The 22074-nt window shown below is 46.6% G+C and overlaps 2 protein-coding genes across 4 annotated transcripts in view; both read right to left on the bottom strand.

The window, feature by feature from the left end:
- MED13L (mediator complex subunit 13L) overlaps positions 1–926 on the bottom strand; it is a 295894-nt gene extending 294968 nt beyond the window's left edge. For both annotated transcript variants that reach the window (XM_060028113.1, XM_060028114.1), the window contains exon 1: positions 821–926. In XM_060028113.1, the coding sequence (XP_059884096.1) occupies positions 821–892 (72 nt within the window). In that variant the 5' untranslated portion in view covers positions 893–926. The remainder of the gene's footprint in view (positions 1–820) is intronic.
- A 5405-nt stretch (positions 927–6331) lies between these two features.
- SPRING1 (SREBF pathway regulator in golgi 1) overlaps positions 6332–22074 on the bottom strand; it is a 336951-nt gene continuing 321208 nt past the window's right edge. Inside the window, exon 7 of one of the 2 annotated variants that reach the window (XM_060028104.1) lies at positions 6332–6358. In XM_060028104.1, coding sequence (XP_059884087.1) covers positions 6347–6358 — 12 coding nt within the window. In that variant the 3' untranslated portion in view covers positions 6332–6346. Of the gene's footprint in view, positions 6359–21414; positions 21462–22074 lie in introns of those variants that run through there. The other variant, XM_060028103.1, reaches the window with a different exon arrangement.

Genomic DNA, 22074 nt, shown 5'->3' with positions numbered 1-22074 from the left:
CAAATCCGAAGGAAAAGTTGTCAATTATCAGAGAGACAGCGCGAGAGAGGCGAAGGCAGATAAAAGCGATGTTATCAAACCGCCCAGCTTGTTGCTTTTGTGTGTGTGTGTGGATTCGTTGTTAGGAGAGAGAAAACAGTTTTTAAAAGACACAGGAGGAGAGAAAGAAGAAAAAGCTTTCTCCACCTTCCGTCGGCTCGGTGCAATGGCTTTAGGGCTCTCCAGCGTAGTAAGCCCCGAGAGGCAGACGGCTGTCGATGTTTACAATCCCGGGAGCTTCGGGTGCAAGAGTCCTTTACTGACACAATCGCATTCAATCAACTGTTTTCGGGCGAAATTGCAGGTGTCATTATGGAATTTTTTTAAAATTCAAAAGGCGGGCGGGCGGGCAGCCGATCCGACACAAGGGGGAAAAAGCTGCTTATCGCAGGCGCGGGCATCACAAGGCAAAGCCTTCCACATTTAGGGAAGAAAAGGGGGGGAAATGGGAGGGGAAGGGGAGTGCGATTGCAACAGAGGGTGGGCGTTCGAAGTGCGACCCAGAATCCGCAGCTTTGAGACTTCCACATGCAAATTCCACGCCGAGCGCCGCGCTCACAAATGATTTTTAAAGAGCCAAATAAACACTGGAAGGGATCCAAGGCGAGGGAGAGACGATCCAAAAGGGGGAGAATCGGCGAGAGGCGAACGGCGGGGAGAGGCGAGGGAGGGGCGAAGTCCCGGCGGCGGGAGGAGAAAGTTGGTCGGCGGCGGAGGTCGGCGGCAGAGGTCGGGGACCCCCCCCCCGACACAACCCCCTCCTCGCAGCCCGACTACTCACCAGCGAGAAGAGGTTGGAGTGACAATCCTCCAGGCTCGCCCCGTTCGCCACCCAGTTCGCTGCCGCAGTCATGATCCTCCGCGAGCCCGGCCGCCAGAGCGGGGCATGTCGGAGCGAGGCGTCCGAGGCGAGGCCGGGCCGGGCGGCGGCGCCTCGCCGGGGAGCGCGGGGCGGCCGGGCCGCCGCCGCCGCCGGTGGAGGGCGCGAGGGCCGGCGGGCGGTCGGGAGGCGCCGCGGCGACGCCGCGCTGGGGGCGGCGGGCCCGGGCCGGCGGGGGGGTCCGCGGCGACCGCGCGGCTCCTTCCTGCTCGGGCGGCGGCGGCGGCTCCCGCGGCTCCGGCGGCGGCGGGGGGCGCTGTCCGCGCGGCCCGGCGCCCTCCCCGCCTCTCAGGGCCGCCGCTGCCTCCCGGGCCGCCGCTGCGGGCCGGCCGCCGCCTCCGCCTTCCCTGTTCCTCAGCCGCCGCCGCCGCCGCCGCCTTGTTTATCTCCAGCCACCGACTCCCCCTCGGCCCCCGCCGGCGCGTGAGGGGAGGCGAGCCCGAGTCGCCGCCGCCGCCTCGGAGCCGCCGCCGCCGCGGAGCGCGAACTCGCGAAGGGGGGGGTGCGGACGAAGCCAGCGGGCGACCCCGGCAGCCGAGCGACGTCCCCTCCTTCCTCTTCCTCCCCCACCCCCCCCTCCTCCCCAGTCAGCCTCGCTTCTCCTCCCTCCCGGGGCTCGCTCGCTCTGACAGCAATGGCGGCCGCCGACCGCGGCTCGGCCCGCCATTGGCTGGCGCTGCGTCACGTGACGGGCGCCGGCCGCGCGGGGGGGTGGCGGAGGGGGCGGGGGAGGGGTCGGAGCGGCGGCCGCGGCGGCTCGCGGGCGGCGCTGCTGAGCCGAGTGGGGCCGGATTCTCCGGCCGAGAGAGGGAGGGAGACGGAGACCGAGACGGAGAGGGAGAGAAAGAAGTGCAGGCGACGCGGCTCTGGGGCGGGCGCGCGGGCAGCGGCCGGGCCGGCGGCCTCGCGCCCCGCCCCCTCGGGTGCTTAGACCTCCGCTGGGCGCGACTGCGAGCCCCGGGAATGCCCGTGGAGGTGGCTGCGGAGGACTCGGGGCCCCCTGCCTGTGCCCCGGACCGCCCCGGCCGGCTGCGTGGCAAGGGCTCGCCGTGGGCCAAGCAGAAGATCCAAGTGTTTCGGGGGTGTCTCCTCGAGGTCTCACTCCGTCCTCCGCGTTTTGCAGATGAGAAAACTGAAGCACAAAGAGATTAAGTCACTTGCCCGAGGTTGCACAGCTGGGAAGAGGAGGGGGTGGGATTCGAACCCCTGCACCCAGGCACAGCGCAGCTAAGGTCTTGCGTTAAGGTTTATAAGCCTCACCCAGGGAGCGCTAACTGTGAATACAGAAATGCCTTTCGAGCCCTTACTCCTAGGCACTGTGTGTATGCATTCATTCTTTGCATAAATGCTTCCTGATCTCTTGCTTTGTGCCAGAATATGTATATATTTTTTAAACTACCAGACACTGTACTAGGTCTGGTTGGGAGCAGACCTTCCCTCCTGGCTCCATTCAGTCAATAACCAACATTTCTTGAGCATACAGCATGGGAGTCTGGAGGAATGCCAGTATAAGGAGGCTCTTCCCCAGCCCTCAAGGCCTGTGCTCCCTGCAAAGGTGGGGAAGAGATAACTTCATTAATAAGCCCCCAAACGTGGAAAAGCCATGCAGATTGGATTTAAAAAAGGAAGAATGGGAAAACAGCAGAAAGATGGAGTGTAATAAAAGGAAAGAAGTCTTAGACATGCGAATTGAGCTTTGGAACTACCGCAAATAACTGTTAAAGCAAAACCCAGGAGCAGCATGTAGTATTACCATGGCTGACACTATGTTATAACCCACCGACACCGTTAAAACGAATGTACCTACATTATTTCACATAGTCCTCAAAACAGTCACATAAAGAAGATACTGTTATTATCCTTAGACTACAAGTCAAGGCTCAGAAGTGCAGTGACACCTCCAAGCTCTCCAGTTAGTGAGTGGCTCAAACCCAGGTCTGTGTGGCTCCAGAGCCCAAACCTGAATCCAGAAGGCTCTGTGAGCAGAGGCCTGGAGATGACTTTGGCACCCCCCGTTGTGTTACCTTGACCACCATGGTTCAACTCTCTGACCCTCATTTCTCAATCTGTCAAAAAGGGGTCCCAGTTGCTGACCCACTGACCTCAGGCCAATTTTGTGCATTTCTATTAAGATTTGTTGATGAAAATGTTTAGGAAAAAAAAGTCAAACCACTTTATCAACATGCATGGTGTTACTTCGGCCTGAGCAATCAGACAGTGTGATGGTCCATCATATCCAGGTGTGTTTATATCCCAGGATATCATCTTACACACCTGGTCACCAAATTCTCATTCTTCAGTAAGGTTTTCAAAAGTCTCCCAAAGCAACCTAATATTAGAAAAATGAGAACAGTACATGGACAGTTTACAGAGTAGGAAAGACATATGGATTTCAAATATATAAAAAGATGTTCAACCTCACTTGTTGCAATGGACAGAATGTTGGTGTCCCCCTAAAATTAATATGCTGTAACTTTCCCACTGTGATGGTATTTGGAGATAGAGCCTTTGGCAGGTAATTAGGTCACAAGGGTATAGCCCTCATGATTGGATTAGTGCCCTTGTATGAAGAGACAGGAAAGATTTCCAGCCTTCAAACACTCTCCCTCCCTCCCTCCTAACCTCCCTCCATCTCTCTCTCCCCACCTTGCCCCACCCACCAACCCCCCTGCCCTGTGAAGACAGAACCAGGAAAAGGGTTCTTACCAGGAACCATATTGGCTGGCACCTTGATCTTAGACTTCCCAGCCTCCAGAACTGTGAGGAGTAGATTTCTCCTGTTTAAGCCACCCAGTCTATGGTAACTTGTTACAGCAGCCCAACAAGCAGACTAAGACACTCATCATAAGAAAAACAGCAATTAAAACCATAATAAGGGACTTCCTTGATGGTCCAGTCATTAAGACTCTGAGCTTCCACTGCAGGGGGCGTGGGTTCCATCCCTGGTCGGGGAACTAAGATCCCGCATGCCGTGTGGTGCAGCCAAAAAACAAAAAAAAAGCATAATAAGTATTGACAATATTTTAAAAGCTTAGGCAACTGTGAAGAGAAGCAGAACTCTCACTGTCAGTGGGAATATAAATTAGCACCACAGCTTTGGGTGTCAATTTGGAAAAGATCAAAATTTATAATGGACATTCCCTTTGACCGAGCAATTCTACTTGTAGGAGGTTATCCTACAGAGATACTTGCACAGATGTATAAAGACCTGTAGTGCAAGGATGTGAACTATAGTACTGCTTGTAGAAATCAACTTACATGCCCATTATTTGGGGAGTAGTTAACAGTATAATTTAATCCCATGCAGCCATTAAAAATAATGAGTTAGCACTATGTGTACTGACAGTGCTAACTATCATTAGCACAAAAAGGGATTATTAATTGAGATATCCATGGAAGGTTGCACCAGAGACAATGGTAATATCAGTTGCCTCTGGGGATAGAGAGTCACAGTGGGAAGAGAAATTACTTTTCACTGTACTGTTTACATTTTTTTAGCCAAATATATATATTACCTATTCAATACAATAAGTTATAAACAACACAAATCAATCAATAAAATTGAAAACAGAATAATCAATCAAATAAAAAAGCAAATAAACAATGCAAAAGGGGATAAAAACTTCATCTGGGGAGATTTGCTTGACTGTCAAAGCCAAGGCCCCAGAGTAGAAGAGAAAAGGTCAGAAGTGCAGTGTGCAATTGCCCTGGCAACATAAGTACAGAATGAGGACCCAAGGGAACCAGGTTCTAGTCTCAGATGTGCCACTGAGCGGCCCTGTTATCTTAGACAAGCCTCCCGACTGCTCTGGGCCTCAGTTTCCTCCTGTGTGAAAAGGCAACATGGGTGATCCTCCATGCTAGCTCATTTCTAGCAAAGAAACCCTTGACTCTGCACTGTGGAGATGACTGATAAATATCTGCAGAGTCTTTAATAGAGAAAGCAATGGGATGTGATGGAGAGCCTCAGGAGATAAGATCAAAACCAAACCAAACCCATACTGGTGACTAGGAAGCAGCAAGACATCAGGTACTTCTGAGTCCAGTTCCCCATGTGGGGGGCTCATCAGAAGCATCCTTGTTCATGACCAAGTTTCCCCATTAGTGAAAACGCCTAACTGCCCAGGCAGGAAATAGACGTGTCCCTCTGCACAAGTCTCAGGTCATATTCTGAGAATGACAGTTTAGTTCCCTTTCATGGTTACCAAATGTAATGGCAGAGAGAAGATGGAAGCAAAAATATAACCAGAGGAGGAACCACCCTACTAGAAAGACCACAGGAAGTCGCCACAGCTGCAGGGTGGGAGTATTTTGTAGGAGTTAAGAATACAGCTTCAGAGTAAGACAGACCTGGGTTCCAATCTCTGCTCTGTGGTGCACTAGCTGTGCAGCCTTGAGCAGGTCACTTAAGCCCTGTGACCCCCATTTCTTCCGGTGGGTGGACCTCCCAGAGTGACAGCACAGGGCGAGGTCTTAGGACAGTGCACATCCCCATCGGCAGTGATCAATAAATTATAACAAGCACAATCACTTGTCCATCCTCGTACAATGGAAAGTGGCACCCAGTCACATCACTTGGGGTTTTTTTCCCTTTAACCTCAGGTTTATTGGATTTATCTTGTTGTAAATAACAAAAGTTACAAAATGCTAGCTGTAACAAGTTAAACAATACAGGAGTATGCTAAGGAAAAAGGAACACTCTTTTCTCTACCACTGAATTATCCAAACTCAACCAAATTGTTATGAATCCTTACTCTGCTTCCTACAAGCTCATACCAAATCATGCAATGTAAACACACATTCCTAAGGGAATTTTTTTTTTTTACTTTTTATGAAAAAGGGATCATGTCACATATATTACTTTGCAAGCTGTTTTTTTTTTCACTTAATTTATCACAAATATACCTCTAGGCCTATATATCTAGATCCAACTCCATCTTTTATTCGTTGTATAGTGTTTCATAGAACACCTGTGCCATAATTTATCCAATTATTCCCCTATTTCTGAACCTTTGGGTGGTTTCCAGTTTTTTCCTACTATAACTAAGGGTGCAGTAATATCCTTATCCATATATCCTTATGTACTGACACTTTTATTTCTGTAGAATAAAGTCCCCAAAATAGGATTGCTTTTTTATTGTTAATAAATGTGTATTTTTACTGTTAATAAATACAACCAGAAGTCTTTCCCCAAACATTGTAGCAATTCACACTCCCTCAAGCAATACCGGAAGAGAGTATACTTCCTCACCACCTTGCCAGCACTTGGAAGTTGCCAATCTTTTTAAAATTTTTGCCAACCTGATGGTGAAAAATGGCGTCATTGCTGTTTGAATTTGCTTTCCCAAACTCCAGTGAGGTAGATCTTCTCTTAGGTCTCTTGACCATTTGCACTTCCTCTTGAGGTTTTTTTTTTTTTTTTGCTATTCAAGTCAGCAGCTGAGAACAAAAAGAGAAACAAAGGCAGTCCCAGTGAGATCAGTCAGGGGTTTGGCACAATGACAAACACCGGTCTTGGGTCCCTCTCACATGGTGTGGACAGGCCATTCATTCCATAATTCCATAAAGACACTTACAGACGCTTCCACGAAGCAGGCCTATTCTTTTCATTCCTTCACTTTCATAATTCAATTTTTAAGTTGAGGTTTTAGGTTCCCTCTGAGAGAATGGTCTTATACCAGTCAAGCTGTGGTGCCTTGGGCAATAACAGCTCCGCTCCTAACCATCAAGGATTTCCTAACTGTTCTAACCCCTCCCCTAAGGTGGTGCAGAGGATGAAGTAAAAACAATAGCAGTTGTTGCTGGCTCGGAGCACGGCTTGAGGTCTGGCGAAGGGCGAGAATTTTAGGGCTGGACAACACCTGGTCCAGATCCCAGCCTTGCCACTGAACTTTTTGACCTCTTGGACGGTGATTTAAACTTTCTGTGCCTCAGTTTCCTCATCCCTAAAGCAGGGTCATCCTTGTATCTGCCTCTTACAGCCAATGTGACTATTCAATGAGTTATTGCACACAAAGCACTCAGCACCCGCCCAACACATAATAGGTGTTCAATAAATGTCAGTGACTCTTCAGACCCAGAGCTTTTTATAAAATGTAGGCGGAGATGGAACTCCAAGAAACACCACCAAAGAGATCATTTAAGCCATGATTTGAGTTTTTAAAAATCCCAATGAGCTTCAATTAACTGTACTCAGTGGCATTTTACCTACACTTACATACAAAGGACTCTTGCTTCTGGTAGTGCTGAGTTTTGAATGAATTTAGCAGCCCACGCCAAATGGCTTTCTAATAGCCAATAATAAAGAAGTGTGTGAATGTCCCCCGAAATTTTTCTTTGACTGTGCTGCCACTTGACCAAAAACAAGTGACCACATGCATAAATTTTCGGCCTCCACTAAGTTGACATATTGCACACTCTGGCCATGGCAGGTGGTGAAATATATTATATGAAACTAAATTCTGTTTCCTCTGGATGGACCCACATATACACATACACTCTCTTGGAATCTGAACGGCCTCACTTACGACAGCCAACTCTGCTTTTAGGGTGAACAAAATCACCTCTAAGAGAAGAGGGTGTCCACAAGGTGGATTCCGTAACTTTTCCTCTCCAGGGTTGTGCAAGTGCGAAGTCAGTGCTCACGAAAGAAACGGCCTGCCTGGGTGGCCCAGAGCCAGACTGTGCACTGGGAGGGGAGATGCCAACTTCTCTGGCAACTGTGCCAGCCTATCTCACCCTTTCTGCTTTCTGTGCTCCAGGCCAGACCCAAGTGTCCAGGGGTTTTGTAAGGAAGAAAAGGTCTTTTCACTGGTGGCCTAAATCAGGGACTTCAGCTGAGGTCTGGATAGGTGAGAAGGCAACTGATGGAGCCGCCGTACCCGTGTGATACTGCTCTTTGAGAAGGGACATCCAGGTCCTGGCACGTTAGACAAAGGCCACCATCCTCCAGGGACCAGACCAGTTCCCTCCAAACTATCTGGCACTTTAAGTTCCCAGCCTGAGAGGACACTTTTCCTGCTCCCTGGCAGAGGGGTGCCAGCTCCTTGCTGGCTGGGTCCCTGCCTGGGGGCCAGATCTTGCTTTTCTGCAACAGATCATTTTATTTAAAAGCAAACCTTAGAAAGAGCACGCTCCTTTGCTCAGGCAGCACTTTGGAGGCAGGAAAAATGCCACATGTGAAACTTGAGTCATCATTTTGTCTTCACGTGGCTTCAGTGACAGGTTCACTGGGCTCCTCCGGTCACCTGGGTTATAGGTTCTCAGCAAGGATGAGTCAAGCAACTCATCTCTCCCGCTTGAGTCTCAGTTTTTCCTTTTTAAAATGGGCTGCCAACCTCTCAGGACGCCGGTGAGTTATAATCCATTGTTTTTTTTTTTAATTGCGTACACAATTTCTCCATTTTCAAATGTGCTGACTGCAATAGTCGGTTGAGGATGGAAATGGAGTATATCTACAGAGTCACTCTGTTGCTATTGTCGGTACAGATCGCTTCCCCAAGGAAATAAATTACATTTCATTCTCTATCTATTGTTTACTTTATAGTCTCTTGATCTTACTTTGCTGACTTCTTGTAGTTTTCCGGTAGCTTGGTTCCCACTTAATCACAACAGCTTCTGTAAATGTTAGCGAGTTGTGTTATGGGGATTTGCTACCGGCATTTCACAACGGTTACTGAACATAGAAGCCCCTTCTTTATTCTACCAAAAATACCTCGGTAAATATTCCCCTCGCTTAAAAAAAATAATAGACCCTTAAAACGATTTTCCAATGAGCAGACTTTATTTCATGTTAACCATGCCGTAACTCAAACCACATTTTGCGTTGTTCTATATTTGTGGTTTTATGAAGAGGTCGCTGTTTACACAGCACGTGCACCCCGATGAGCCTGTTCATTATAATCTAATCAGCCACATCTCAAAATCCCAACAGAAGACGGGCTTTCTTCTCCCAGGCAGAGCTGTGTGGTGCAACAGAAGGAGGCCAGTAAAGACATGCCGCCAACCATATACCCAGTTACGCTCCTCCTTACTGTACCATCTTTTCAGGAGGGGGCTGTCTTCTGAATGTGTTTACGGAGCTCATTTTATGCCGGGTATCTACTTGTCAGAACTATCTTATGAGGTAGATCCTATCCCTATCCTAGGATCCTATCCTACCTGAAGCTTGCTCACTGCTGCCATCTGTACTAAGATGAGGTTAGAGGGCTCCCCCATGCTTCGACACCCTCTGCCCCTTATTTGGGCTTCCTGTCTTCTTCATAGGCCCACTGTGCCTCCCCACAAATGTTCCACAGGGGCCTGGAGCAATGCAGCTCTGCCACTTACCAGCCATCTGCTCTTGGAGAAGCAGCCTCACCGCTCTGAGCCTCAGTCTTCTCATCCATAACGTGGGCATAATTATCCTGGCTTCATGGGAACTTTGGTAATAATAATAACAAGCACGGGCATATTTATTGAGCACTTCCCATGTGCCAGGCCCAGGCCCAGGTACTTTAATACCATGAGCTTGTTTAATCCTCCTGTGAGGGAGATACTATTATCATCCCATTTGCAGATTGGGAAAGTGAAGGCTGAGATGGAAATATCCAGAATGTGCCCCCTCCAAGCCTAAGCCACTGGCCCCTCTGTTGCTCCCACCCCCACTATGTTCTCTTTTCCACACAGCAGTCAGAGGGAGCCTAATCAAACCTAGGTCAGATCACGTCACTCCTCTCTGCTCTAAACTCTTCCATGACTCCCACCTCATTCAAGGTAAAAGCCAAACACTCCATCAGCGCCTGCAGGGCCCTGTGTGAGGCCCTTGGCCTCTTGCTCTCTTGCCAGTGTCCCCCATGCATGCTCTGCTGCAGGCCCGTGACCTCCCTGGAGCTCTTCTCACAGACTCAGCCTCAGGGCCCTGGCCCTTGCAGGCCTCTCCTCCCCTTGGCTTAGATGGCCCCCACAGTGGAAAGACCCTCTCGGACCACTGCACCTAAGACAGTGTGCCCCATCCCTCCTTCTTACACCCCTCACTCTGTTTAGTTTTCTCTTAGCATTTAAAATCCCCTGACATATATTTGCTTTTATATATTTTTGCTGTCTCCCCCTCCTCCTATTAGAATATCAGGGTGATAGAATACAAGGTTGGTTTTTTTTCTCCTCTTCGTTCACTACTGTATCCTCAGTGCCTAGAACATTGTTGGTGTTTAACAAATGTTTGTTAAATGAAGGAATTACAAACCGATACTAAGTAGTAAGTCCTTGGCCAGTGCCTGGCGCAGAGCAAGTGTCAATAAACATTGTCTGTTATTATCAGAGGTGTTAAACCACCTTGGGCCACAGACTGCTCTTCTCCATGGCAGGAGGACGGGGGCAGCGCCAGCCCTGAGCCTTACTCCACCTCTGTCCAGAAAAATGAGTCCCACGAGAGCTACCAAAGGGCTGGCTCCCCCCAGGAGCAGCTTAGAGAGGACAGCAGCCCTTCCTTGCCTGGAGGCGGGGCAGGGGTCCCAAGCCAAAGAGGAGGGCGTCTCCCAAGGCTTCTCAGGGGTCTGCAAAGTCACAGTGTATCTTTAATAGCCTGAGCAGACAATTGCCCTCCAGAGCCAGAATCAGAGTCACATGACGTAGCCTGAGCATCTCAGTTGAGTTCTGTGCCTCACCAAACAGACTGGCCTGCACGGAGGATTAAATTCTGTATCATAATTCGATTTTCCCTGTAATTCTGAAAGTAACACATGCCCTATAAAATATTCAAGCATCAAAGAAACGTGTAATTTAGAAAATGAAACACCCCAACCCAGGTAACTTACTGTTAACAATTCAGCGTACTGGATATTCATCTAGATTTTTTTCTTCCCTAAGCATATTCTAACATTTACTATTATTCTTATTACTTACAAAAATGGGATCATACTGTATACAGCTTCTGCACTTTGCTTTTTTCCCTTAATCGGGTTTATTGAGGTATGATCTACATATAGTAAAATCCACTGGCCTTAGTGTAGAGTTCTACAAGTTTTGACAAAACATCTAGGGTTGTGTAAGCCTCACCACAATAGAGATTTAGTACAGTTCCAATATCCTCCCAATTGCCCCTTTGTAACCAACCCCTTCCTCCACCCCAGGCTCCTGGCAATGACTAAGCTGTTCTCTGTCCTTATGTTTTACCTTTGCCAGAATGTCTTACAAATGGAATTACAGAGTACATGGCCTTCCACTCAACATAATGTATTTGAGGTTCCTCCATTTTGTTGCATGAATTAGTGGCTCCTTCCTTTTGTTGGTGTATAATATTCCATTGTATGGATGTACCATGTTTTGTTTACCCATTCATCAGTTGAAGGACATTAGGGTTGTTTCCATTTTGAGGGGATTACAAATAAAGTCACTATAAACATTCACACACAAGTTTTGGGGGTGAATATAAGTTTTCATTTCTCTTGGGTAAATACTCACGGGTGGGATGGTTGGACCATATGGTAGATATATATATTTAACTTTATATGAAACAGCCGAACTGTGTTCCAAAGGGGCTTTTCCACACTCCTTGCTTTTACTTTTGACTTAGCAGATATGTTATTACCTGATAATATGTATTTATTTGTTTGTGAAAAACTTTCCCGTCAGAACGTAAGCTCCACGAGGGCAAGGACATTGTCTCCTTTCTTCACCCCTGCATCCTCTGCCTAGAACAGTGCCTGGAACATAGTCTGTGCTCAAGAAACGTCAGTAGGATGAATGAGTTCTGAGCCCACAGACCTCCTTCCGTGTGAGGAAACATAGAACCACGTAATTAACCCGCCAGTGGCAGCGCCGTGGATGTTGCTGTCTGGCTGTGTCTCACTTGTCTCCACTAGTCCCCTTGTTGTGAGTCCTTGGTACCCTTCAGTTTTTCACTTAGAGACGAGACTAAATTGATGGGCTTGCATATTTCTTTGCAAACTTGTGTGAGTTTTTCATTAAAACAAATTCCTGGAAGTAGAATTGCTGAGTCAAAGGATACAAAAGATTGCAACTTGCATAGATTCTGCAAAAAGGTTACACCAATTTACATTTCTGCCAAGAGTGGAGGACATAGCCTGCTGCGAGAGATTATCTGCTTCGCCACAGCCTTACCTACAGTGAGGATGGCCAGTTGGGATAAGTGTTAAATCTCTGCTGCTGAAGGTGTCAGAGTCATCAAGACCAGGGCTTCCTGGATTTTTGGATTTTACACTCTCCAGAAAGAATGGTGGAGACTGACACAAGACAGCTAGCTTCTTGTTTTGCTAAGAAAGGACCAAAAAAAAAAAAAAAAAGCATCAAGACTAAAATAAATCTATCTATAAAACATAGTACCTCCTATGGTCTTATAAATAAAAGGATATCTCGCTCCATTGAAAAATTGGAAAGGCAAACTCTGAGAATAAAATCGGTCTAATTGTCATCCAGTTGGACTTGGTTTTTCCATTTCACCGTGAATTGGGGAAAAGAATGGAAAAGAATGCAGCCGGGTCTTGCAGATGAGTTTGGATGGGAGCCTGGTTAATACCAGCAGGCCTGCGTAGGTGACCCTGCAAGGGCTTTACCTGAGAACCACAAAAGGTAGTTGGAAAAAAAATGAAACTGAATGAGGGAAGAAATGAAAGTGTTACAATTAGCTAATTGGACTCAGTTCTTCTGGATGTAGCTTTATCTCCCCCACTGTGCCTGGAGTTCTCCTCCACATCAAAGACCGTTGAACGCCTGGAGAATTGGAACCAATGTTTATGGAGTGCTTTGAAGATGTAAAGTACTGTTTAAATGCTAAGTATTGTTATTATTATTATTACTTTACATTTTAAATACCTTTTTTTGGGTGCTGGTGGGAATTTTTCATGTTTGCCATTTTTATTTTATGCTGAAAGGGAGCCTGTCTGTTAAATCACACCTCTATTCAGGCTGGGGTGGGGTAAGCAACCCAACATACCTTTGGAACACCGAACCAAATTCACTACTCTGTCCTTGTAAATTGTGTTCTCTGGGAAGATGAACGCTGTCAATCCGATGCTGTCAGTTTATATAAGAACATGTCTCAAGATCTAATTGAAATACAGTATCTTTCCAGGCAGGGTTGATAGAGTTATCACATTACAGATTTCATTTGACTCTGCATCTCAATTCATTCCTTTGTATAGTTTCCAGATTTCTTCATAAAACAGAAATTAGACACAGTCTTGACATTAGAATTTCACGAAGAAGCAATCAAATCCAAATTACTTCGAAGGAGGAAAGGACTATAAAAGTGATTAAACAAAATGAAAGGAAAAAGCCTTCTGGAGGGCCCTAGTTCATGAATTAATTTTCTGATTTGGTCCTTGGGACAAGTCCAACTTAATTTAGGAGGTTGCCCGACTTAAAACACAAGTAAAGACTTTTGCATCTGTGGCTACTAAGAGCTTAAAGGTAAATATTGTAAAGTTTGAAAGTTTTGTTTACTTTTCATCCTTGTTTTTGTTTTTGGCATAGAACTCAGACAATGAACTCGACTGGTCAGTATCCTTCTCATGTGTTCACCGTATGCTAATAGATTTTTTTTCTTTTTTTGAGCATTAATGGGGAGTTTTTTAAATTAAAAAATCATCAACGCTCCAATGAATCACCCGACATGAAACTTGGATCCAGAATGAAACACAGTCATTGGGCCTTCGCAATTTCCTATGGTAACCGAAGACCAAACTGTGTTTTAAAAACTCTTCTAGTAATGAGATTCACAAGAGGTCTCAAGTTACTAAGTGGCTTTGAGCCTCTTTTGAAACCAAGTAAAGGAAAATCTCATTAATTTGAACTGTGCTAATAATGGAATTTGTTATAAGTCAGCCTGGCCTAAGTCACAGTTTACCTTTGCTCTACCTGCGAAGAAAACTTTACCGGCGCGTAAAGATTGTGTAAGGAGCGTTTCATGTCTTTAAAAGAATCAACTGTTTTAAGGCTTTTAGCACCTCATCTTACCCGAAGAAATTCCTGCCAAATCCAGATGAGTTTTAAATGTTGATTAGAGCAGCCAGGAAGTAATACTACTTGGGAACTCTTTCTTTGTCAAATTCTGCTCTGTACCAAAAGAAAGAAAGGTTCATTTTGTTTAAGGATTCTAAACAGGTCTTTTAATGCAGACGGATCTCTTAACCTGCCCTTCATACATACTGTCATGAATGAATGAGGTTTTATTGAAGCAGTAGCAAAGATCTGTAATTACAACCACCAACAAAGGAAGGAACTCAATATAATGTTCTTTTCCATGACACTTATGTGTGTCAGCCCACGTGCTAAGCACTTTCTGATTTCTTCATGCTGTGCCTGGTAACTAATAGGTTCCTACTAGATGGTCATATTTACTATTAAAGTAATCTGTGTCTTCTTCCAGCTACAGGAGGACATTGACGTCTATTGACCTTATGGATATCAGCGGACAGATAAAGGATGGTCAAAGGAAAAGGAAGAAAATATATATAAATAAAGAAATAGATAGGGATGGATGGATGGATAGATAGATTGATGGATGTGTGGGTGGATAGATGATAGATGGATGAATGGATGGATGGATAGATAGATAGATAGATATTCACAAAGCAAAGAAACAAGGAGAGGTGGCACTTTGGACATGCTAGCCAGGTGCCAGTGAATGGTTTTATCTCCCTCCAATCAAGAACTGTGGCAGGGCACAGTAGAAAGTTAGCCATGAACCAAGAATTACACAGCCCTCCTAGCAACTGCAGCAAGCTGGCTTAGGATTCTGTATTTGCCTCTCCTCTGACGAGGTTCCAAGGCCTCGTTAAACTTCATTTAATCATTTCCCTATGGGCAGACATGTAGGTTGTTATAAGCGCTTTTGCTATTAAATATAAATGCTGTGATGAACATCCTTACAAGTAGGCTCAATTCTAACGGAAGTGAATAGATAGGTAGATGAAGGATAGATGATAGGTAGGTAGATAAACAGATAGATAGGAGGGAAGAAGGAAGGAAGGAAGGAAATAAACAGAGAAACAAATAAGTAAATTGTGGTACGTCTGTACAATAGAATACCACTCAGCAATAAAAAGGAATGAAGTACTGTGATACACAACAACATGGATGAATCTAAAATTAATTATGCTGAGTGAAAGAAGCCAGACTTCTGTATATATATATATATATTCTTCGATTTATATAAGATCTGAGATAGAAAGCAGATCAACAGTTGCCTGGGTGTTGGGATGTGAGGCTGACAGGAGGGATGACAAAGGCGGACGAGGAAGCTTTCTGCCTGGTAATATATCCATCATCTTGATTGTGGCGATATTTTCACAGGTATATACACAGGTCAAAACGTATCAAATTACCAAGTTTAAATACAAGCAGATTATTGCATGTCAGTTATAATTGAATAAAGCTATAAAATAGATGGTGATAGACAGACATTTGGGGGGGTGGTACATTTTAAGGTCAACAAGAGAAAAGAGATCCGGCAGAGACCGGTTTAGTTTGTTGGGCTGGGGACTGGGGTAAAAGGCCGAGACAAGTATAATATGGGCTGCAGCGGGACACCACAGTGTGGAGAGGTGTTTTGGGGGCAGCCTTGAATAGTAGGGCTTCTAGGGATGAGGAGATGGGCAAGGCAAATGGCCTCACATCTGAGCCCAAGCCACAGTAGCTTCCATCCATGGGATGGGCCTCTTCTAGGCCCCTCAGCCCCAATACAGGTGGCCCCAGGGCCAAGCACTGTGCCTGGCACACAGTGGGCACTCAGTAGATGTTCGTCAACATGAACAGTCCCCATCGAAGCCCCATGCAGTCAGCACTATCACACAGGTGTCCCAAGGGACCCAGCCCTCCTCCTGGCAAAGGCCTGGACCACCTTCCCACTCCTGGCCTGGCCCTGCCTCTGTTCCCACAGTCCCCCAGCCTCTGGCTCTGCCTTCCGGCTTCTACTCAAGCTTGTCTCTTGGACATGACGAACGAACCCACTTCTCCAGCCCTACCCTGGGAGGTCCTCTTGGAACATGGATTCATCCTCTCTTCTGGCTTCCACTGATCCCCACGGTTTCTGTGGAAAGCAGGTTACCTAAGGTGGAGAGAAGGCTGGGGTAGCCCTGAGTTCATGCCTCAGCTCTGCCTCTTTTCAACTTTGTGTCCATGGGCAGATGAATTCCCCTTTCTGAGCCTCAGTTTTCTCATCTGTGAAATGGGGATAATAAGCATTAATAGTATTGTCCATAGAGTGCCTGCGAAACGAAGTCATGAGGGGCTTAGCACACCGTATGGCACACAATAGGCACCGACTAAAAGCTTATTTCGTTTCATTTTTTATAAAGTAGTTAGGAGGTTAAGAGTATGGGCTCTGGAGTCAGGCTGCTCCAAATTCCAATCCCAGATAATTGCCCCTGGGCAAGTGACTTAATTTCTCCAAGCTTCAGTCTCCTCCTCTGTAAACCAGAGATGATGCAACTGCACTGCTCAGCAGCCTGGCAGGAAACAGAGGGCGCACTGAAATCGGGTAATCTGAGGGGAGTTTAATAGAGAGATTATTTGCGCAGGTGTGGGCAGTGCTGGGAGAGATCAAGGCAGAGTGCCGTACCTGGGGCTAGCAGAGGGAGGTGCTGTTCCTGCCCTGGGTCTGCAGGAGCAAGAAGAAGGGTAATTCCAGAACCTGGAAAGGGGAGCCCGTATGAAGAGAATCACCCAACAGGAGCTGTGGCTTTTGGAAGAGGCAGAGCCAGCCCATAGCCACACAGCAAGGAGGAATCTGGGGGATTAACGGCCCCAACTCATTGGCTTCCTTCCTCTGATCTCCTGCCAGTGCCTCTTCTCTTCTTGGGTAAACCCAACCAGAGGCCAGAGTGCATGGGAGCCCACTGGTGCCATTCACACAGGTCAGCCTCCTGGGCTCAGAGCAAGAGGTGAAAGGGGTCAGAAGACCTAGAGGAGCAAAGCGATGAAATCTAATATACAAAGGTCCCACCTCAGAGGATCAATGGGGTTAAGTGAGTTCATATCCATACAGCATTTAGCACATAATCAGGCTTCGCTAAGTGGCAGCCCGTGGGTACCTCGGAACCCACCCTAGCCTGGGTTCTTGAGGTTGGTATCAGGCCAGGCTTGACCCAACCTACAGTGCTGGGAATGGAACTGAGCTGATCTCCTGCTACATTCCGTGTTTACTTAGAGAAAAGTTGGCAGCTGAGAGCAAAAAGAGGTTGACTGTGGTTTTCTGCAACAGCTGGGGGGTGGAGGGGAGGCGGAGAGAGGGGAGCTGGAATCTATTAGGACTCCTGAAAGCCAAGAGACCCCAGAGCCCAGGAATCTGAGAAGAGTCCACGTCAAGGGCCGAGTTTGCCTGCGTTCTCTTTGCCAAGGGGGCTGTGGATTTGGGGGCTGAGTGGTGAGTCCTGGGACCTCGTCCCCAGGAGGCCAGGCTACGGGGCAGCCCCCAGTGCTGGCCATGTGGAATGTGCCACTCTTGGAACCGAGGCTTTTGCTTTTTAAAATTGGCTTGTAAATCTCTGTACAGTTTTCAGGGTTTGGGAATTTTATTTTATCTGGATTAAAGTCATGTTCTGCTTTGGCATCGGAAGGCGTTTATGACTGTTAAAACAAGAAATGAAAAATATAGGCCTGGAATCAGCAAGGCTGCCTCCTGCCAGACTCCTAGGGATTTGTCTTGGGGGCCAGGCTGAAGGTTTTCTGCCCCTTCTTCCCTGACTGCTCTGGTTTCTCTCAGTCAAGCTGGAGCTGACTGAATCCAAGCAGCAAATACAATGGCTTAGGAGGGAGGGTCGTTAGGAAGAAAACCTCTTATGGTTCCCTAGCTGAACTTTACCACTTTCCCCTCATTCTGCTTCTCCTCCGCTCACAGCACACCCTTTAGGTCATTGTTTAAAGGACTTTCTCACTGTCACTGTCACTTGGCTTCACTTGGTCTAGGGGGAAGATGGCTTAAGACTTTTGCTTCATCATTTTGAGATAACGTTGAACTCCCCAAATTGCAATTGTGGGCAAGATTTAAATAACTGCAATTCCAGCTTCTTTGGCCTACTTTGCCATATTCTCTGTTCGCTCTGGCTTTTAAAGCACACACACACACACACACACACACACGCACACATAGACACACACAAACACTCACACACTTCTTTCCTAATGGCAAAAGTTATACATGCTTCACGAAGAACATTGGAAAGCAAAGAAAAGCACCAAGGGGGAGAAAAAAGCAAAAAATCACAAGAGAAAATCACTCAACTTTTGGCAAAGATTGTTCTAGTATTTTTCCTCCTATCCATCTATCTATCATTTACCTATGTTTAATAGTACCACAGACTATGTGCAATCTTGTTGCCTGTATTTTCACTTATATGTTGGGAGCATCTTTGTATTGCTGCAGATAAAGTGTTGTATTTTATGACAATAACAATAATGATTGCCATTTATTAAGCACGTGGTTAAGAATTCAGCCTTTGTAGACAGATTTGGGTTCCAATCTCAGCTCTGTCCATTTCTAGCTATATCTTTGGGCAAGTTCCTTAATCTTGCTGGGACTGAGTTTCCTCATCTGTAAAATGGGGATAAAGGGTTATCTACCTCAGAGGGAAGGTGGCTGGGAGGATCAAATAAAATTCTGACAAAGAAATAAAAGCCTGGAGAATGAGTAGGTATATAGTAACTGTTCAATAACTTCTAGTTCCTATTCCTACTGCTATGTTCAGCAGTGATCCATGTAGGACATTTGTCTGTATTTTTCTCTTCATGAGAATGTTACATGAAGCATTCTAAATCAGAACTTTGTGTTCCACAGCATTTGTTTCATGGTAAGCAGCTAGATGATTTTAAACTTCTATCTTCCCCCAAGAACACGCGACAAAATTGGCAGTCTGTACTATGCAAAAATTCACCCAGAAATGGGAGAGAGGGACATTTGCACAAGCTGGGTTGTGTCTACAGAATTAGAAGGCACAGTTGGACTAATTTTAGTGCCTAAAAATTGGAAACATTGGAATCACGCTTCATAGGAAAGGCAAGTTCTCGAAAGTGGCAAAAGGAACCATCAGGATGGGTTGAATTGGGAACCATTCCCTCAAGGTTTGGGCACCATCCCAATCTGTACACAGACTCAATGTGGCTGGAAGTTAAAAGGTTCAGGTGGGAAAGGGTTAAACGTCCTTTCAGTCTTCAGGTTAGAAGTGACTGGGGAGGTGCCCCTTCATTGTCTTGGCTTTCCCAGCTATCTGCTGTCCATTGTCTGGCCAGAGATAATTTTGATCCTGTGACTGGGCAGTTGCTGTGTTGAGGGCTTGCTGGTATTTTGTCCTCTGGGATTTCTGAGAGGCACAGGCCCCTGTGATTGGCCTCATGTGGGCAAAAACTGCACACAACTCACTTTGTATCTGAGGAGCAGAGCGGGGGCCTGGCTCCTTTTTGTCGCAGCCAATCAGGCCGGGGCTGAGAATTTATGAGATGAAGGGGAACCACTTTGAAGAAAGGCGCCCTTGTCTGCGGCCTGGCCATTGCTCGGTGGTACGCGTGGGGCGGTGGGGAGGGGTGGGCATGGCCAGAGGGCCAGCAACCCTGGGGATGGATAGGGAAAGAAAAGAATCCGAGAAACCGGGGTCAAAAGTCTTTCTGGGAAGGGGAAAGAAAACTGAGCAGGCCGCCTTGCTCCTTGCAGGTGTGTTCTCACCGTGCGGAGCCATGGCCCTGCCCAAGGGTCAGGGAGGAAGGGGAGCATCAAGGCCCCTGCCTGCATCTGCCCGCAGCCCCCATCCCTCCAAGAGAGCAGAAGCAGAGAGGGCGAGATTCAATCACTTCTAGAAGCAATCACGGCAGCCAGTACTCTAGAAGCAGTAATGTCTCCACCAAGGCAGAGAGGTGCAGCTTCCCATCTTGCTAGCGTTATACCCTTTGGCTTCCGATCTCTGAGCCCGTGTCCTCATCACTAAAAAGAGGCGGTTAATAATAGTCCCTTGCTCACGGGGCTGTTGGGAGAAATGTGTGCAATGCATTTAGCACAGCGCCTGGTATGTAGTAAGTGCTGAATAAGTAGAAGCTATTATTAATGGCAGTATACTTGGTTTCAGAAGAGGTAGTCTGTTTTCATCAAAGCCAAAACTAAAGTCCATTCATTCACTTGTTCTTTCATTCATTTGTTCAGGCAATCAGTAAGCAGTGATCGGGGCCTACTATGTGCTGGTTATTTTACTGGAGGTGATGATAATAGCAGCTATCGTTTGCTTGGGGCGTACTCTGAATTAAGCGCTGTTGCAAGCCCTTCACATATATTAACTTATACAAGCTTCACAAGCACGCTGTGGGGTGGGTACATTTTCCTCCCCCGCTGTCTGAAAGTACAGCGTTCCTATGACACCTTTGCAAGCCAAAACGGCTTAAAGCAAAGAAGCAATTACCTTAGGACACATCTTGCTAACGGTTGCACAAAATAAATCGAGATAAAGCACAGACACTCACACAGTCCAACGCTATGGTGACTTGATGCCGAGATGCCGAGCGTCGCTCCCGGGGAGGGAGATGGGCGGCACGACTCTTGCTGCTTGGGACACCTGCTGCCTCTATAAACAAGCAAACAGCAAAACAAACACTGAACCCTATTTTGGCCTTTAGCCTTTTTTTCCGTAAAAGTGAAAATCCTCTTCAGATTTCTTTCAGTTAGCAAAACAGGTACTGATGTAGGTCTCTGGTAAAAGTGAAGGGGTGTAAAGCAAACTTCTGATAAGCAAGGGACACCTGTATTGAGAAGATGAACTTGGCCAAGATCACACAGCTAGTAAGATTAGGAGCTGAGATTTGAACTAGGGTCTGCCCACCTCTCAAGTCTATGTCTTCAACACTCTGCTAGCTCTAAACTAATAAATAACACGATTCCTGCCCCACCTCCTCAGGCCAGTTCTGTCCACTAGAACTTTCTGCAATGACAGAAATATTTGCTCTCTGTGCTGTCCAATACAGTGGCTACTGAGGATGTGAAATGTGGCTAATGCCACCGAGGAATTGGATCTTAAAGTTTATTTAATTTGTGTTAATTTCAATGTAGATTTAAATAGCCACAGTTGGCTGGTGGCTCTTGCATTAACTAGTACAGTTCTAGGAACTCAGAGTCTAGATGAAGAAATTCACGTTAATCAAGGCAGTAGGTGTTATGCTATGGCCCTGCCCAAGTTCCAAGGGCATAGAGAAGAGAAGACAGCCTTGGCGTGGGGTGTGGCCTGGGACGAGGTCACAGGAGGCTTCCCAGAGAGAGTCATCTCTGAGCCAAGTCTGGAGGAAGGAGAAGTTGGCAGGAGGGGAGGTATTCTTAAATATACCCAAATATGCTGGATTTCACAACAGGGATGGCGCTTCGTCAGTACTTTGGTGGAGATTAAAACCTGTAATCAAGACCCAGGGTCTTCTTTGAGCTACGCGATAACCAGAGCTCACCCTCGAAGGATGAAAGAATACTGGATTCAGGCATGTGTTCACTGTTTTTGTTCGTTTGGTGTTTTCTTTTCCGTTTACAGGTATCAGCTTGTGTTTGACTTCTAACTATCACCTCTCTGAGGATGTGAAACACCTGGAAAACAAATTTGGAAAATTCACCGGCTCATCAGAACGCTTTGTCGATATCTCGTGACGCTAAATGTCCAAGAATCATGAGCTCGCTCTAGGCAGACAAAAGAGTAGTAATAATAATGAGGATAATGATGATAATAATGAAAAACAGTTACCACTTATTAAGACACTTACTCTGTGCCAGACCCAATGTTAAGTGCTTTTGTGTATTGATTGTCCCACACAATCTTACAATCCATTCTCTACATGGCAGCAAAGTGGCCTTTTTAAGACATAAACTCTAAATCAGATCATGCTAGTCTGTGGCTAAAAACCTTTAAGTGGCTTCCCATTATATTTAGAATGAAATCAAAGTTTCTTGCCCTGGCCTGCCAGGCTCGCCCCCTGTCTACTTCTCCCTAACTGCTCCACTCCCCACTTACGCACTAAGCTCCAGACACATAAGACCCCTCTCTGGTATAAAGTGCCAAGCTATTGTCTGTCCCAGGACATTTGCTTTTGTTGCTCCCCCAATATTCAACTCATCTCCCCACCCTAACCCTCCACTAGAATGAATGTGCTGGAGAACAGGGACCTTATTTCTTTGATCACTGTTGCATCTTTAGCTCCTACGA

The sequence above is a fragment of the Delphinus delphis genome, chromosome 13 (genome assembly GCF_949987515.2).
Source record: "Delphinus delphis chromosome 13, mDelDel1.2, whole genome shotgun sequence".
Classification (NCBI taxonomy): Eukaryota; Metazoa; Chordata; class Mammalia; order Artiodactyla; family Delphinidae; genus Delphinus; species Delphinus delphis.
Note: the sequence above shows the minus strand (reverse complement) of the source record. Positions and strands in the feature narration are given on the sequence as shown.